This window comes from Panthera leo, chromosome C1 (genome assembly GCF_018350215.1).
Source record: "Panthera leo isolate Ple1 chromosome C1, P.leo_Ple1_pat1.1, whole genome shotgun sequence".
NCBI lineage: Eukaryota > Metazoa > Chordata > Mammalia > Carnivora > Felidae > Panthera > Panthera leo.
Window position 1 is genome coordinate 150,674,142 of NC_056686.1, and position 19,868 is coordinate 150,694,009.

The following is a 19,868-nucleotide window of genomic DNA, read 5'->3' on the forward strand; positions in this document are numbered from 1 at the left end:
TTTTATAAGTTGTACTTTTGAAGAAAGTGAATGGCAAAGTTCCAAAACTACTTCAACTGGAGAAAAGAATTGCTTTAATTGCATAAATACATTAGGGAGGGTATGAACAGCCCCCATGCTTTCCACTATATGGCGTCTTATTTCACACTTTTTAAGGTTTACACAACAGTTAGGCAGTACCTGAATCACTTCCCATGGTGCCTGAATCACTGCCCATGTTGCTGTTATGTCCAAGACTTTCATCTAAGCAGCTGACACTTCCTTCTGCCAAACTTGTGTCTGATTCTGCAAAGGAAAACATTTTAAAATATTTTAAAAATATTTCTGAGAATAAACGTATTTTAACTGCACACCTCTACAGCACACAGTACATACAGTTCAATGCAAGTGGAAAAGGCACACCCAGACAATTATGAATAAAAGGTAAGAGTTCCTGGCAAGCAACATTTAAAAAGTCTACTATGGATGAGCAGCTGTAGGGTAGTGAATCAAACACATATACCTACTTGAAGTATCATACATCCGATTCGAGAGCAAATACAAATTTGTAAACACGTGTGACTTTTGATGTCCCCCCACCATGTAAGTTTTGTGCAAGAAGAGAAGATCTAGGCTTGATGGTGGCATTGAGACAAAAAGTACTACACAGAAACCACCGAGTTATTTTAACATAATATGGCAGGGAATTAATAAAGGATAAAGAATTGATAAACCACATGGTTCTATTGATTGGTTCTGAAAAGAACAGTTCAGCGATAAACATTACTTCAAAATCTCACAAAGAATTTGCTCAAAAGGAATATCATTAAAGTCTGGCACTGCAGTTGTAATGGAAGCTTCTGTGAGGCTGGAAATAAATGTTTTCCTTTACTACAATTAAACTAAGCTTCCATCAAAAAGTCACCATGAGGATGAATGTCAAGAGCGTTCCCTTAACTTGTTAATCCCGATTTTTGGTTTTCAGTACTCAGCATCAATTCCTTTGGAAAATCTTTTTTTCCCTCTAGGGAAGACTTCCCTCTTTACAGTTTATTGCCAAGGATTTATGCCATCTTATCCACAGGGATCAGAACTATTGCTAAGCTGGGAAAAGTAAATGAAAGATGGCAGCAAACGCCAGCCCTGGAATCAGGACTTGTGAAATTTGCTGTTGAGGTTGCTCTGAGCCTAACTTGCCCTCATTTAAAATGGGGCTAGTACAATTCACCCTCCAGAATTTGATAACCAGTAAGTAATATTAGGTACAATAAACTCTTACCACTGCAACTTCAGTGCTGATAATTGGAAAATGAAATAAAAATCAAGTTGTTGATTAGTATTAGGGCAGGAGTTCCATTAAATACCGTTCTTCTTACAACGAACAACATTTCATAATATTTATACTTGTTGCATAATTATCACTTCATGCTAAAGCTCCCAAATGCACAAAACAAATTACATAAAGTAGCCGTTAGCTATTTGAAACTAGTGTGAGTGCCACCCATTTAGGGCTAGTAACAGAACCGGTTGAAACACACACATAGTATATTATCAATAAAATTTCTCTGGAAAAAGACCATATACAACTCCTCAAAACTACAAGTATCTTCTTTTTCCTTAACCAGTTTTTTTTTTAAGTTGGTGTATTAAGGTACAATTTAGATAATATGAAAATCATTCTTTTTAGGTTGTTTTTTTTAGGTAGGTTTAGTTTGTCGACACTGACACATGTATATAGTTTTGCAACCATCATCACAATCAAGATTTTTCTATCACCTCAGAAGTCCCCTCAAGCCCCTTTGTTTTCATTTTCCTCGTGCTGCCCCCTAGCAGTCCCTGATTTAATTTCTATCCCTATAGCTTTGCCTTCTCCAGAAAATCATATAAACGGATTCACACAATACGTAGCCTCTGTTTGATTTCTTTAACTTAACCTAACACGTTCAAGATGCATCCTTGTTCATATCACTAATCTGTTCCTTTTTATTGCTGACTAGTACTCCATTGAGCATCTACGACATCTGCGATATCTCCCTTCCAATAAGCCTAGTTAGCAGGAAATATAATGGAATTATAACTGATGCCAATCAAATATGTAAGATATCTTTTTTTTTAAGTTCAAAGAAAGCTGATAAAGAATTTGTGGAAAAATTCTCAACGGACACGCATATTGTTTAAGTATATTAGCACAACACAAATATACTAATTTGAAAATACTGTGCCTACCAGTTGTCGTAGATTAGCTCTCAAACTCAGATTTGAGGAATCCCTTATGACTACACGGGAAAACCTGTATATCTCACTGAGAGATTTTAAATATGGCACTTTGCAATTCCCAGAGGTATGCCTTGTTAGAAGCTTAGAGGCGAGTGTGGGATAGAACTGTCAAGCAGAAGAGCGTTTGGGGCAGATGTACTGATGAAAAGAGAATAAGATTTATAAGGAAAAGGCAAGGTGTAAAATGAGATGGGGAAAATGTCATTGCAAGGATAATTCTAGATCTAGAAATACAGACTAGGATTTCTGAAGCAAAAAAGTAAATTTTGACATGCTTTTCATTTGTTGTTTTAAATAGGGTATTGAGAACTGAAGATAATACCAAAAATACCGAAAAATACAAGTATTATTTAAAATTAACCCTGTATCTTTGTTTCCCATTAAGTGTAATGCACTTGATTTTCATTTGATTCTCTAATCATTAGCAGTTCAACAACAACCTTAAAACTATTTTGTGTATATGTAAAGTCAAAGTTTTCCCCAAGCTCTGTTCTAACATATATAAGTTTGGGGAAGCTATTTAACACAACGTGCATGATTAATTTATAAATATTAAAGAAAGTTGTGACCCCAAATAGGGTATTATTAATTAAGCTTGTTACCTGGATTATTTTGATCTTAACAAACAAATCTGCAGTGTGTTAAGAAAACACTGAGCTCAGTACCTTCACAGATGTAAATTACATTTTAAACCTCAACATTCTATTCTGTGTGGTAGAGATCCATTGTCACCTCAGTTTTATAGATGAGAAACCAAGGCTCAGAGAAGTTAAATGATTTATCCTGACCACACAGCCATAATGGGGCCCCAATTTCTGGATCCGAGTCCAGTCACTATTCCAGTGCTTTTTATTTGATAGCACGCAATGGCTGATGCTTTGTGTGAAGCTTTGTAAACAAGCAAACAATCCTATATCTAATAGCGTTAAGTGAAATGAAAGTTGGTTTTTGTTGTCGTTTTAAAGCATATAGACATTTTCATTGTAATGTCGAATTTTCTAGCAATCTTGAAACGGTTTATCTTCTCAAGGGGAAAAAAAGCTAGAGAGATTGTTTTATTTTGCTCACATTTCTGATTTCATCGATAGACTTTCGTTTACTTTACATTTAAACATCCACACTTATTTTTGAAATTTTCTTTTCTGCACATATATAAAAGAGGAACACTTCCATCCTTGTTAAACAAAATTAATTGGAATAATTCTGCTAGAGATAATTATGAAAATGAAAGTGAATATATAGAGGTTTATTTCTTTGTCATTTTGAGGATATATAAAATCTCTACTTTCTCAACACAAAAATAATTTTGTTTCCTAGGCAGCGAATTTTTATGCATTTGATATATATTTTTTTATTTCATAGAAAGAGAAGTACTAGAGGAAATAACTTGAACAATAAAAGAAAATATATTGAAACTCCCATAACATTAAAAATGTCTTTCAGAGATTCTCTTCCTGCAGTCACTTAAGAGAAATCATGTTTAAAAAAATCACACACATACACACACACACACACACACACACACACACACACATAAGGTCAGATCAAGTGATTGTGTGATGCCAAAATTAAACCAAGCTATTGAGTTAATAACCCAAGAATGCCTGTAATTGATTTATATAGGATTATTTTGTTTCATCTTTTGTACTTTTCACAGTACGTCAATCTGGACTTATGTCCTGATGAGTAAAGTCATGTGTCTATGATTTTAAAATAGATCAGATAAAATAGAGTAGTCAATTGGAGGCAGGGTGTTGCCATGAAAAGAACATGTGCTATGGAGTCAAACAGATCGATCTCCAGATCTGAGCTCAGCCACTGCTAACAAGTGACTTAACCTTTTTTTTTTCTTAAAATTTTAAAATATAGATAGTAGTTTCTATTTTCTCATTTATTTTGAGAATGATTATGTTAGATAAAGGAAATGAATCTTGAAGAGGAACAAATCTTAAATTCTCATGAAGTTGCTACTTAAATGGGCTTTTGAATATTGGAGTTACATTATATAATAAGTTTAGTTAACTTTTATATAGCTGTCATTTCCTCTAGGGAAAATATCAAAGCTGGCTACAAAACAGATTAGAAAATGTTGGTAATTCCTAACTGTTAAAAAAAAAAAAAAAGAAAAAAGCAGTTATTTATATCAAACTTTTTTGGAATGAAAGAAAATGATACTCATCCAATTAAAAGATAGGATTTTCTGTAATAACTTTGTAAACAGCACAAAAAAAGAACAGCTCTGAGTACAATGATCCTAAGACCAGTCCGTAAGCCATGGAAAAAATGCCTCATTTTGCAATCACAACTTGAATATTTTACTAATAAAGCAGAAATATTAACTGGAATCTGAGAAATTTCACATTTAACATCTTCTAGACTTTAAATACTTTAAAATATTTTTAAACCATTTAGAACCAAAAATATTGAAGTTAAAAAAAAAATTCATATGAAAAAAACCTCTTGGTTGAAGGCCTTTTTAGATCTATTTCAATGTAAAGTATGCCCTCTACTGGCCAGTGCTATTATAACAATTAATTTGTAAGGATATTGTTTATTCAACTTAAGGGCTAAGCTTCATTAGGTAAGATACAGATTGGTTCTTCTATTCCTGACAGGTAATGCCCCCCCCCCCCCAACCATTTTCAATCTAGATGTGTTTCTCACCCCACAGAATACTTCTCTTTTTTTTACCCCTGGCTGTCATACATTCTCTTTGCTGAAAAGTGGTTTTGTATTAGAGCAGGAAGCAGTGCAAGGGGCCAGGGCCTGTACTCGTTGAGAAAGAAGGGCACCAGCAGATCCCATTCCCCCTGAGAGGTAGTGCTTACAAGGTCTGCAAATAATCTAATTTCACTTGTCACAGTACTTTGATGTTTATTCTAGTTCTGACCTTGTGGTGCATTTTAGCTTCACCTCTTTAGCTCTTCCCCTTTGCCTGGTTTCATAACCCACGCACCCTGGAATGTCAAAGAGTACCCCTCAAGATTCAAACACATGTGCATGTATGGGCATGCCCAAAACTACTGCGTGGGCTTCCTAAGTGTGTTTATTTTCATACTACTAATAATACTTATTTAGTTTTTCTTTCTCTCTTTCTTCCTTTCTCTTTCTTCCTTTTCTTTTTCTTTCTTTCTTTACTTCTTTCTTTTCTCTCTTCCCTTCCTTCCTCCCTCCCACCTTTCTTTTTCTTTCTTTCTTTCTTTCTTTCTTTCTTTCTTTCTTTCTTTCTTTCTTTTCTTCCTCTCTCTCTCTCTCTCTCTCTCTCTCTCTCTCTCTCAGGGTCCTGTCTGTTTCAATAGCTCTTACTGGTACTTAAAAATGAACAACAGTTGAGTATTGCCCATATGGAAAAAGCAGGCTTTTTGTGATGTGTACACTGAGGACTAAGATGAACCTTTAGCACTTTCTTTCTTTTCCCTTCCTCTTCTTTGAGGAGCTATACTAGCCAAACCCCTCAAGACCACCAATAAAGTTATTCTGGACTCTCCTCCCACTGTGGGTTCCTTTGACTCTGTGCTTTTCTGTGGGCTCCTATAATTGGATCAGACACATTGCTAAGACCTCTTGTCTTTTTTTTTTTTCTAAAATGCAAAGTATCCTAACACTCAAACACTCCTTTTCTTTTGAAATAACTTATCCTTAATCTTTTTTGAGAGGAAATAGATGACTTTTATTTTCAGCTCTATGTATATGGATTTGTGCGTGTGTGTGTGCGCGCACACACACATACACACACACACACGCTCACATTTTGGTCTGTCAGATTCTGCTCTCCGTGCCAGGGAACATGTGTTCCCGCAGAATGGAGAGAAGCCACCTCCACCCACCTTGCATATTCTCTCCTGGATCCAAGCTTCTAGGAAATGAGTTCCCCAAAGAGAAAAAACTCTCCTAGAGCCACAGGCCCACATGGCTATCCACGGAGCTCCTTGCTCCTGTTTATAGAATTTATACTGCCGAAATGTTTCCGTCAGAATTACATTTGAATTGTGTGTAAGTAATAGTGTTGGCTTAAATCATCTAGACCCTTTAGCCTTTGGACTTGAGTCCCAATATATAAAGACAGTTATTAAAATACAGGGTTGTGGGGATAACCATATCCACTAGACTCATTCATTCACTGCCAGTCAGTAACAGAGGCAAAAAGTCCCGGAGTGAAAAAGTTATGAGTGAAAAGCTAGATGACCACATGGGAAGTAAGTCTTGGCAGTAACAAGGTTTAGGGATGTCAAGCTAGAAGATGAATTGGAAACTAATTCGGCTGGTAAGCACCCCTTAGGAAGAAGTATTCAAGTTAAGCAGGCTTAAGCAAATGTGAGGAAAGTATGGGGAGATACATTTAAGGTTGTCCGGATAAATGCTCAATGGTCAGCTGTTTGGGGGGGAAAGCCACGATATAGAAGCGTCTGTTAATTTCCATGGTGTAAATATTCCTGCCAGGGCTGATTTCAAGCTCCCAGCATGATGTCACAGAGTGGAGCTGAGCAGAGATGTGTGCATCTGGCTCCTGCAAACCAGTGGGAGCCGGTTCCAGCTACCCAGAGGATTCATTCCTCCGATTAAGGACTCTCCCACAAACATCATCTAAAACCATCAGGCGTGCATTGTGCTAGTATTTCATAATTGGCCAAACGATGAATGATAAACTTGTAAGAGTATTTTTTTTTTTGCCTTAGAAAAATCATTTATAAAAACTATGGAGAAACCCATTAACACTCATTGATATAAGAAGTCTTATCTCACCCATCCTCCTCCATAAATGCTCCCCTCTTAACCGAATTATTCTCCTACATCCATAGTTATAGAATTTTGTTGTGTTTACTATAGCTAGATTCATTTTGTATAGACTTTTGTTTTCAGGGCAGTTTCAGATTCACTGCAAAACCGAGCAGTATGGAAACTTTCCCCACAAGCCCTGCTCCCACACATGCAGAGCCCTCCGCATTATTAACACCTCTCACCCTAAACATACTTTGAACTTTCCTACACCTACTCTCTTGCTCACAGTGCCCATGCGGTCTGAAATGCTGCCTGCCGCTTCTGTGCACAGACCCAACCCAGGACTGGATGAACGGAGGTCTCCGCTTCCTCCTCGGGGAGGCTGTCTCTGCATCTTCCTTCCTTCCCAAGTCTTCCCTCCTCGTCCCTGAACACATTCTCTCTTTCGCTCTGGACAGTGACTGTTTCTCTTTGGGGGGCTATAACTTGCTTTCTGGAACTGGGTTCTAAACTCTTTGAGGGTGAAGGCAATACCCCCAGGACTCGGTTCTCTCGGTAACAAGACCTGACGAACTCACTCTGTGGCTTCTTGTCTTCATCCGCATGCTAAATAGAGAAGGTAAGGCCTGAGCATCAAACTGAAATAAAACCCGCCGCCTTTGTTAAAACGGTGCTAAAAAAAAAAAAAAAGTTTTTGGTTTGTAGCCATGAAAGGATGTCAGGAAAATAAACCCAGCATGTCATAGCTGCACACCAGGGATAGCCTTTCTGTCAAAATACCTATGGCCTCATTCCTGAGATATGAACAACAACCCTCGTGGAACTATTAAGCGATTAGAAGTCATATAAGTAACTTAGATAGCTCCAGGTAGGTTTCAAATAAAATAGAAACCCATATTAACCTTTAGCAAACACTAACATCAGCAGGGACAGCATCTCTCTCTCTCTCTCTCAGCTCAAATTAGTATTTGCCTTTTAGATTGCCTCAGTAGTATTTCTAGTTCTAATAATTAATGTACTTAAATTTAGCAAAATATAGAAGTAAAGGATAGTTATCTGAAGTCAAACCAATCCTGTAATAGTGTGGGTTATTTTGACACAATCTTATTGTATGTTGCTTTATCGATCATCTTTTCTACTGAGGTCTTAAATGCTATATGGTATTTTTTTTTCTAGAGATTCTAAAAATCTCTAAATTTCTAGAGGCTGGTGCCATAAAACATTATTCTGGTCCTCAAGTGCAAGGATAAATTTTGTGGCATTTTTACAGAAATTAGTATAGACCAAATCTAAGATTGGACTTTGGTCTATAAAAAGGCAAAACAAAACAACAACAAAAAAAGTGCTATAACAGATTGGGCCAGGGAGAAGGAGGCTGTTTTATAAAGGTCAATTTTTAAACCCCTCCTACAGAACATGATCTATGCAAAATATATCCACAATATATTCCAAAGCATAATGTCACCGGATAAACCTAAGGAGTGGAACATATGGGGGAATATGAAAAAGAAGGTATTAAAGTCTGAAAACAAGCAGGTTGGTAAGCTCATTAGCTGGGGTGGAATTTTAAAATCTTCACGTGAACGAATATATAAATCAAAATATACACATGCATTCACAGTCATGCGCACTGTATATTCACACATGGCACATTCTACAGTTACATTATAATCTTCCACACTGGAACAGTGAATCCCATTCTCTTTTTAATGTAAAAGCGCCCTCTGCTGGCCGACATGAGGTACTGGCATTTTCTAGTTTTCCTAACCAAGATCCAAGACCGAATGATAAAAGAAGTCTGGGAGATTTTATGTGAAATTCTGCATAAAAGTAAGTTTATTACAAATACGCGTTTTATTTTGTTTTGAACCTCATTTTCTTTACTTTTATTTTATTATAGATCATTAATTCCTGAAATAGTATAATGTAAAGGTCGGTGTAGAAGAACCACGTGCTTGTTTTGAGAAAGCAGTAACAGCAGACTATTAAAAACAGTCTATTAAAGACTATTAAAAATAGACTATTAAAAATTGTACAACCAATTTTACTGAAAGCCTATAGAATTAAAATAATCCAGCTAACTTTGTATTTTCTATAATTAAAATATTTTCAATGGAAGAAAATGAACGTGGGCTTTGTGTTCCTCTGATGTTTTCTTGGGAGTTGGGGGTTTTCCAATATTTTCTCATTATGAGAGATGGCCAGTGACTTTAGAAAGCAGGACTATACCATCCAGCATTAAAATTCTACTCATAGTCTGAGAACTATTCAAATATCCTTTTGAAATTATTGGGTTAATTTGGAAGAAGGCAAATTTTAAAAATTGGTATATCTCACTTATTAACCAGTTTTGAATGGGAAGCACATAGTTGGAAGGAGGGAGGAAGAACAATGCCAGCCCCCAGTGTGGAGTCAGGACAAAATCACTCTCCAGAGCCATCTACTAGGGAATCCTGATACATCACCCCAAGGATGAAGGAGAAATGGGATTCAACTTGGTTTCAGGGTGGGCTACCGTTCCCAGCGGTAGTAGATCTCACCCTGTCAGGTGTGTCAAGGAGTAAAAAGGGCTAACAAACAACATACAAGGAACCTTTGCATTGAAATTATAAATAATTACCATTTGTATGCACCAAGACTATGCACTGAAAAAATATTTTAGAAACTGGTTCAGAAATAAAAATTAGAGGAGTCAATTTAAAATTAGAAATAATTCAAGTCACATTTTTTCTTTCTGCATATGAAAATTCATATTTATAGAATGTGTGCAGCTTAAGTAATACGTTTCTTTCAATGCTACTTTGGTAGCATTGACTATATTTGAGCTGTATATGAAATCTTAATCCAATATATTAGAATTCAAAATAAAGATTATACATTACCAGTATCGATAAAATACAAAAAACAAAATTATGCAAATGCATATCAGAAACTATGGGATAACTCCTCCTTTATTTTGATTGTTAACTCTACGAAAGGATGACAGGATAGGCAAAATCTTCCTACCGTAAATTTTGCAACAAAAACTTGAAGCAAAAAAACATCAGTAGCTGCTTTGGACTAATGGTACTTTAAAAGTTATTTATATCCGTCATCTTAGTTCTGGAGAGCAATAAGAAAATAAACACACACTTGGAATGATCCATAGCATCTATGAGTAGTGGTGTCTAAGGCCTAAGGTTAAGGAACTACATTTTAATAAATAAATTACCCTTCGTTACTTCTCTGAAAAGGACTAGAATGGATTGGACTGACTTGCTCCCATGTGCACAGGGAAGTCCATACGGCATAAGGATCCTACAAACCTGAAGGTCGTTAAAGTCTCTGGATTGGGTGGGGTTGTCAGATCACTGTTAGCATACTATACTTTCACAGGTTCTCAGACCAGCACATGTTTTAATAGGCTGTACTTGCATTTACTGTATGACTGTTATTAGCACTTACTGTGCAGCCACATAGTGACTACTGTTTGACTGACGTGCCCATCAGTTGAAAGTTCCATGAGAGCAGAAGCCCACCTCTCTTACATTCCCCCACGGTATTTGCAGTGCTAAACACTGAACACTGCATGCCTGGGACATGATAGTAGTTAAATAAATGTTTGTTACATGAAAGAATCAAAAGGTACAGAGATCAAATGGGAGGGAGGGTGAGAGGGAAGACAAGAGGGGTAAAAAACAAAACAAAACACACACAAAAAAAACCTTTTCTGTCCCCTAAGGCCATTATTACGTTCTAGATTTTTTTTTTTTTCACAAAATGCAACTTAAAGTTTTATGTGAACTAGTAAGAAAATAGAAAAATTTTAAAGTTTTGCCTTTAATTTTGTTCACTTTGAGACTCAGAATCCTCTGTAGATACATAAACTACAGGCTGATGAGATGCATTGCTGGCAACCTTTGATGAAAAACTCGCATTTGAGATGCAGGATCGTCTGCCGGCTTCAGTCCTGTCTTTGATTCTTTCTAGGGTGGATTTAGAAAGTAGCCAGTAACCCACGGAGACGTCAGGTAGCCTACCAAGGAAGTATGTTAAAATGTGACAAACCTACATTCAGATAGTACATTTGGGCATTCCTATCAGATCACGATTTCTGAAAGAAAGTGCAGCTGCTCAAATGAAAAAAAAAACCCTCTAGAATTCAAGTTTTTGCTATTCTATATATTAAGCCTGACTACCTAACGTGTGGTCCAGGACCAGCAGTACAGTGTCACCTGGGAGCATGTGAGGAACACAGAATCTCAGGCCCCACACAGGACCTACTAAATCAGAATGCATTTCAGGAAGACCGGCTCCCCTAGGTGATTCAGACACACAGGAAAGCCTGAGAAGCATTGCATTAAAAAAAATAATAAAGAAAGAAAAGAAAAGAAAAGAAAAGAAAAGAAAAGAAAAGAAAAGAAAAGAAAAGAAGAGAAAAGACAAGAGAGAAGAGAAGAGAAGAGAAGAGAAGAGAAGAGAAGAGAAGAGAAGAAAAAACACAACAAAAAAACTATAAACAAGGCACAAGGTTGAATAGCAGGCAAACTATAATACACACTGGTGCTACTTATGACAAGATTGCTATCCTACATGTTTCATATAGTTCATATAAACCATCAAGAAGAATATTAATACACTAACAGAAAAATAGATAGGCAACTAGCAACAACAAAAAGAATAAACTTATAAAAATGCTTTTCATTGGAAATCAAAAAATTCAAATTCAAGTAGCAAGATACCAAATTGGCAAAGTTTGAAGAATTACCTCTTCTTGTAGAAGAGACATCAGGGCAATACACACTCGTATACTCCCGAAGAACATGTAATTTGGTACAAGTTTCTGGAGGTAATTTGACATTAAGTATCAGGTATTTTAATATTGTAGAGATCATTTGATCCAGAAATTCCAGTTATGTACTATGCTTTTAAGAATTAAATTTAAAAAAAGGAATTAAATTGAAACATAGATATTAAGGGACTTGTTCACAATGTAGAGATTTTTAAACATCCTAAATATTTAACAATTGATTAATTATAAATCACCCAATAAATGGAAATATTAAGTCACTAAAAACCAGGCTGTGGAAGAATACCTAGGAACACAGGAGAAATGCCACCATGTATAAAACATTCACTTATGTAAAAAGATTAGAAGGATAGATAACCCAAATGTTAAGAGTAATAGATCTACATTGCTGCAGTATGGGTGACTTTTTCCTTGTATGTTTTCACATTTTCCAAGTATTCTGCAAGGCAACTGTATTACTTTTCTGAAGTAGAAAATAGTAAACTTTGGGGGGCACCTGGCTTGCTCAGTCAGTGGAGTATGGGACTCTTCATCTCAGGGCTGTGAGTTCGAGCACCACCCTGGGGTTAGAGATTATTTTTAAAAAATGGAGAAAAAATAGTGAACTCTGCAGTGGTGTGATAGAGTCAGCTTAAACGGGCTCGCAAAAACCAATTGTTAAATCTTCAGGAATTTTGTGAGCAGGCTGTCAAACACAGTCATTTTAAAAATTAAATTATATAGGGGCACCTGGGTGGCTCAGTTGGTTAAGCGACTGACTCTTGATTTCAGCTCAGGTCATGATCTCACGGTTTCGAGGTTGAGCCCCGTATCTTCGGCTCCACACTGAGCCTGAAGCCTGCTTGAGACTCTTTCCCTCTCTCTCTGCCCCTTCCCTGCTTGCACACACCCTCTCTCCCTCAAGTTCTAGAAATAAATACATACATACACACATAAATAAACATTAGCAAATGAATTATATAAATGTATAATTAAATAAATTGTATTGAAATCAAGGTAATGAATACTTAAAACTCATCACTTCCTTATCGTGTTCCTGAAATTTACTATCATCCGTGACGTTGATGCTGTTTACGCCCCTCGTGTCTGCATCCTGGAAATGCTAACACCATGGTGAGCTCCCTCTTTTCTCTTCCCAGCTCAGGGACATGATGTTGGAGGTTTGACACCAGCTTTAGTGGGAGCATTTGCCCTGTGAGGACTGGCAAATGCTACAAGTCAGGACTTCCCTTCTTTCCTCCCAGACACTTGCTTGTTCAACATTTACCAGCATACTACAGATCCTGAAAAATTGTTTCTTTTAAATGACTATTTCCTATGAAAATAGAATGCAGCCCTTAGGTGGGGAAAGGGGAAGGGAGAAAGATCTTCCTATCGTGAGAAAATTAGGGAAGGAAATGTAATTAAATTGGTATTATTGTTCCAGTGACTTCTCATATCAGAAAGGTGGTCATGGCGGTAAACAGTTCTCTCACCAATTAGTTACTGCAAATCAAGCCAACCCCAATTTAGCCTCCCCTCATCTGCCTTTCTACAGCCTTGCTTTTGGTGTCTACAAAAACTGAACCTCTCTGAGACATCCCAGTCTATGAAATAAGAAAAAGATAATGAACGGCCTTTTACTTTCTCAGAGCTTTGGATGAATCAAACTAATTCATACATTTGAAAGTATTTGAAAACTATGAACTATAATAAGGTATGCTTATAAATGCCTATCACATTACAAAGACCATGGGTACCTTGTAAGGCAAAATTAGAACCAAATATGTTCATATTCATCACATATTAATATTGCATTAGTTATGAAAACATTTTTAGCCACAAAGGAAAAATGTAATCTTGTCTAGAAATAAGATTTTAATAAAAATGCTTGCAAAACCCCAAAGCCTGAATCTTCTCCCTCTGTGTAACAGATCATGATGTCATCAATCCACCCACTGATTGTTTCTGGAAGTCGTAATTAGTAAACTGCTGTAAAATGTGTGCAGGTTCCAAATACCTGAAGTTACACAAGGATCCGCAAAAGACGATTCCAGTGAGTGAGTCTCCATGTCCCGACCTTCTTTGTCTGGACTTAGCTGACCCGTGGCTGCAAGAACCCCCTCTTTAACTTCAGGGCCATCTTCTTGTGATAAACTCTCAGTCCCTATGAATACAGCATGAGACTGTAAACAATAGTGCAATGCAAGTTTTTATAGAGTCTGCATAACTGTGATTGCTATCCTGAAAACAAAACAGGAGTTCCTAATAGGCATTTACCTGCATATACTGGAGTACTTTGAAATTCTAAACAGAACGTAAATTGTACGGTAATGCAAGTTTCTACACAATATAAATAGCTGTTATTGTTATTGTGAAAACCAAGTGGAAGTTTCTAGGAGAAATTTGCCAGAATATACTTTCATACTTTGACATTTTGAAAAGCGAGGAACATATTTTTTGTTATGATACAGTATTTCTATTTTTAATGTGGACACAGTGAGTAATTCTTTTGTAATGGTTAAATTTTATCTAAAAAGACAGTAAAATAAGTATTATGCTAGTCACAAAAAGAGCATGATGATGTCCTAGCTGACCATTACTGGTAGGAGGTAAGCCACGGATGCAGTGATACAAAGTTATATTTAAGGCTGAATTATGAAAATGCAAATTTGGTGGTGGTTTTCTTTAGCTTGCGCTCTTGCCATTTTGTTCCCTCGCTATGTGTTCTATATGAGATGTACATATGCTTTAATGTCAGCCTAAATTCATGTATTTTGGATATCTGGAGATTTTTTAGGAATTCAATGAAATATTCTGTATCCCTCCCTTCTCTTTCCCTCCATTTCTCCCAACGGCCTTTCTTCCTTCCTTCAACCAACATGTTTTGAGTGTTTTCTTAAGGGACTATGTGAGCTACAAAGAAAAATCAAGTTTCTGTCCTCTCGCAGCTACAATCTATCAGCGAAGACTGATCCCATAAATAAAATTGCTTAAAGTATCATTTTGGATTAGCCCATCTTAAAGAAAGTATGTCTGTGTGTGGAGAATTTCCTAAAGAAAATTGTTGTGACTTTGGACTCTATTAGATGACTTGGCAATGTCTGCAGGTACGCATTTTGTTTGGGGTTCATAATCATAATAATCAATTTATTTTACACTTATCATATTAAGTGCGATAGAAATGTTGAATCATTTAATCCTCAAAGTAGCCCTAGGTAATAGGTAATAGTATTCTCCCCATTGCACAGAGGAGTAAACTGAGGCACAGAGAGGCCAAGGACTTGCTCTAGAGTTACACATCGAGGGAAGTAAAAGAGCCAGGATTCAAGAAGCATCAGGATCTGGAGCCTAGGCTGCTGTAACAGTCAGCTCAGGCCACAATAACAAAATACCATAGACTGAATGACGTAAGCAAGAGAATTTTACTTTCGCATAGTGCTGGAGATCGGAAGTCCTAGATCAATGTGCCAACAAGGTTGGTGTCTGCTATGAGTTTTGCAGCAGGCCGCCTTCTCACTGTGTCCTCACATGGTGGAGAAAGAGACAGAGATCTCTTCTTACAAAGCCACAGTCCTATCAGATTACGGCTCACCCTTCTCTCTTCATTTAACCTTAATTACCTCCTTGGAGGCCCTATCCATAGAAACAGTCACATTAGAGATTAGGGCTTCAATATATGGATTTTGGGGAAACACAATTTCATCCATAGCAGCTCTTCACCACAAGAATAGTCACAGCTAACGTTACTCTGGTCATTAAGGCCAGAAAAATGCTTAGATTCCCATCCAAAGAGGTACGGTTGAGCAAACAAAACTTAAAGCCCAACTCCTCTGATTGGATGTTCTGAGGAAATGAAAAACTAAGCCCAACTTTTTGGAGTGAGTTGATCAGGAGCAACCTGCCTGCAGTCAGGGTGTTGAGATACTGCACAAATGCTGCCCCATCCAGGGATTGGTGTTGTCCTTCCAACCTTCAGAGGAAGCTCGGTGACCCCTTCGCATGCTGCCCCCTGTCCTCACGGAAGCTCATATCTGGGTCAACATGCATCACCACTTGCAGTGGTCGAATGGAGGAGAAGCCCCAACCACGAGAGGGCCTGGCTGTGGGACCAGTGAGGGAGGAAGGGGGGATGGATAGCTGGTGCCACTGTTTTCTTTTCACAAGGCCTTTCCCCCTTTTACAAAGGGCGTGGCCCTGACCAGCCAAGATATGTGCGTGGGCTTAGTCCCTAAGCCATTCTGAAACAGACACATAAAGACCTCATATCAACACAAAGTCGTGGCACGCAGTAAAGAAAGGTAAGAGGAAGGCATGAGAACACCAGGTGTATGTGACGAGGTGTTAACGATGTAGCTATTACCTGGGATTTACTATACTCACCCACATTACTCTTGTTCAAAGAATTGTAATTTTTAAAATTACACTACCCTTCTAGCAAAGCTTTTGTCTAGAGGAACTTAAAAATATTTTAGAAAGAAATATGGCCAGACATGTTGTCTATATGAGGGGAATCTAGAAGACACTTTGGAGCAGATCTTCTAGACTCCATCCTAAACAGGAAGCCACTGAACACAACTGTAAAATGGGTAGGTACCATCAAACGTGAGGGATGGGTATGACAAGGTCTTGTGACCCGAAAGGCTACCCTTTCTAATATCACTTGATACACTGAGACCACTATTTCCCAGGGAACAAACAAACAGATGTAGACTGCAGCCACTTTCTCTTTGAAATTTAAGCCCTTGAATGTTTGTCATGGATGGAAATGGTTCCATGAGGTCCTGAAAGGGAACTCATCATGGATGTGTGCGTGTCTGTCTGCCTATTTCTGTGTATATACATACATACAACAGATATATATATATATATACACAGATATATACACATGTATATATGAGTGTGTGTGTGTGTGTGTGTGTGTGTGTGTGTGTGTGTGTTTGTGTGTATTTGTAGCTACTGGGCAAAATCAAGCTATTTTATAAATAACATAGAATGAAAATATAATATGTTGTTTATTCTAATAATTGAGTAACTATCTGTTTTTATTCCACACAAACAACTTAGAAAAGTGTGTACTGTGTATCTTATTCCATTAGAAAGGCATATGTGGCGATAGGAACTTTGCATGTCTCATTTAAGTCCACATCTATGTCACCTAGAACAGTGTCTCACACTCATTCCATGTTAATTGAACAAATGATGGAATGACTGGATTAACAGAAAAAGTCAAGTAGGCCTGAAGTGACTCTAATCTATTTAAATCATTCATTACCAATTAGCTTTTGATTTATCTTACATATGAGATTTTTTAAAACATAAGATCCATACCCTGAAAAGAAAAATAAGATGGTAGTTTACATTAGATTTAGAAATAATATATGTGCAAGGGCTCTAAAATGTTACTTTTATTATAATATTTGAAGGATCGAAGAAACAGGAATTAATTTGAGATATGCTGGTAATTACTAACCTTTTAACAAATATTTAATAAATTCCTTAAAAATTGATATAAATGTCCAGAAGACTATGCAGCAGAGTTGTAATAGCCACTAAAATATTTTCTTCCAGTTTATTGGTTGTCTAATCAATGTATCAATTATTTTGAGTAAAACTTTTAGGTAATCACTGTGTTTCCAATATAGGATGGGTCATAGAAACAGTGTTAGACTAGTGGTCAGCTGCCAATATTCTAGCCCACTTGGCTGAGTTTTGTGACCTTTGGTAAGTTTATTTCTTCCCAGGCAACAGTTTCCTCATTTGTAAAGGGGAAAAAAAATAGATGATCTCTCAAATTGCCTCCAGTTTTGAAATTTTGATTCTATCTTAGTGCTTAGTGTTGTGTCTACAGTCTTCATTAAACTCTCAATCACTAGGAAAAATGTACACTCTTTCTTAGTAAAATAAGATACCTGCATTGCTTCCAAAGCAAGTGGTGCCTGTTAGCTCCTCGACAAGGGCATAGTTTTCTGTTTGACGCAAAACAGTCAGAAATGCAGAAAACCAGTTTTCTTTCTGCACGATCCTTTTCAGTAGCTCTCTTACACCTGATTCATTTCCATTGCTTTCTGCAGCAGAAATCTGTTTTAAGGGAAAAGGAGGATAAAAAGAAAAAACATCTTTTTTTGAATTTTTATTTTATTTTTTTATTCTAAAATTTACTTTAAAAAAATATAATTTATTGTCAAGTTGGCTAACATACAGTGTATACAGTGTGCTCTTAGCCTCAGGAGTAGATTCTCGTGATTCATCACTTACACAAAACACCCAGTGCTCATCTAAGCCAATGCCCATCCCACAATTTCCCTGCCTTCCCCACCCCCAACAACCCTCAGTTTGTTCTCTGTATTTAACAGTCTCTTATAGTTTGCTTCCCTCTCTGTAATTATTTTTTCTTCCCCTTCCCCCATGGTCTTCTGTTAAGTTTCTCAACTTCCACAAATGAGTGAAAACATATGATATCTGTCTTTGTCTGACTGACCTATTTCACTTAGCATAATACCTTCTACATACATCCATGTTGTTGCCAATGGCAAGATTTCATTCTTTTTTGTTGCCGAGTAGTATTCCATTGTATATGTATACCATATCTTCTATGCTCATGGATTAGAAGAACAAATATTGTTAAAATGTCGATACTACCCAAAGCAATCTACATGTTCAATGCAATCCCAATAAAAATAGCACCATCATTCTTCTCAGAGCTAGAGCAGAGAATCCTAAAATTTGGCCCCATATAGCCAAAGTAATGCTGAAAAAGAAAACCAAAGCTGGAGACATCACAATCCCAGACTTTAGCCTGTACTACAAAGCTGTAATCATCAAGACAGTATGGTATTGGCACAAAAACAGACACATAGACCAATGGAATACAACAAAGAACCCAGAATTGGACCCACAAATGTATGGCCAACTAATCTTTCACAAAGCAGGAAAGAGTATCCAATGAAAAAATGTCTCTTTAGCAAATCGTGTTGAGAGAACTGGACAGTTACATGCAGAAGAATGAAACAAGATGATTTTCTTACACCATACACAAAAATAAATTCAAAATAGATGGAAAGACCTAAATGTGAGACAGGAAACTGTCAAAATCCTAGAAGAGAAAATAGGCAACCTCTCTGACCTCAGCCACAGCAACTTCTTATGTGACATGTCTCCAAAGGCAAGGGAAATAAAAGCAACAACGAGCTATTGGGACCTCATCAAGTTAAAAAGCTTCTGCACAGCAAAGGAAATAATCACCAAAACCAAAAGGCAACCAATGGAATGGGAGAAGATATTTGCAAATGACATATCAGATAAAGGTTTAGTATCCAAAATCGATAAAGAACTCATCAAACTCAACACCCAAAAAACAAATAATCCAGTGAAGACACGGGCAGAAGACATGAATAGACACTCTTCCAAAGAAGACATCCAAATAGCAACAGACACATGAAAAGATGCTCAACATCACTCATCATCAGGGAAATACAAATCAAAATCACAATGAGATACCACCTCACACCAGTCAGAGTGGCTAAAATTAATGACTCAGGAAACAACAGATGTTGGTAAGGATGTGGAGAAAGGGGAACTCTTGCATTGTTGGTGGGAATGCAAACTGGTGCACTACTCTGGAAAACAGTGTGGAGATTCCTCAAAAAATTAAAAATAGAATCACCCTAAGACCCAGAAATACCACTACTAGGAATTTATCCAAAGGATACAGGAGTGCTGATTCACAGGGACACATGTAACCCAACGTTTATAGCAGTGTTATCAACATTAACCAAATTATGGAAAGAGCCCAAATGTCCATCAACTGATGAGTGGATAAAAAGATCAAACATCTTCTGAACAATTTTAAACAATGTGTAAACATTGTTTAATAAGTGAACAATTAAGCATCAGTGTTAATAAAGGCTTATATTCAAATATGAGAGAAAAGACGAATGTCACTTGTAGCAACTCTGGATTGTAGCCGGGAGCAAATCTCTGGGTCAAGCCCCCTTAAAACTATGCACCATTTTTAAAGCCACTGAGATATTCAAAACTGACGCTTAGGAAATAAATGTTTTACCTCAGCCATTCTGAACAAGGGGTGCAGGAGAAAGTGTCTTTAATTTCTAGTTCTGCTATG

At 37.0% G+C, this 19,868-nt stretch overlaps 1 protein-coding gene across 2 annotated transcripts in view; it reads right to left on the reverse strand.

Annotated features, from left to right (window-relative positions):
* IFIH1 (interferon induced with helicase C domain 1) overlaps positions 1-19,868 on the reverse strand; it is a 55,049-nt gene that overhangs the window by 27,516 nt on the left and 7,665 nt on the right. For both annotated transcript variants that reach the window (XM_042948965.1, XM_042948963.1), the window contains exons 2-4: positions 17,656-17,824; positions 13,764-13,910; positions 181-285 (exon numbers count right to left, since the gene is read on the reverse strand). In XM_042948965.1, coding sequence (XP_042804899.1) covers positions 181-285; positions 13,764-13,910; positions 17,656-17,824 — 421 coding nt within the window. The remainder of the gene's footprint in view (positions 1-180; positions 286-13,763; positions 13,911-17,655; positions 17,825-19,868) is intronic.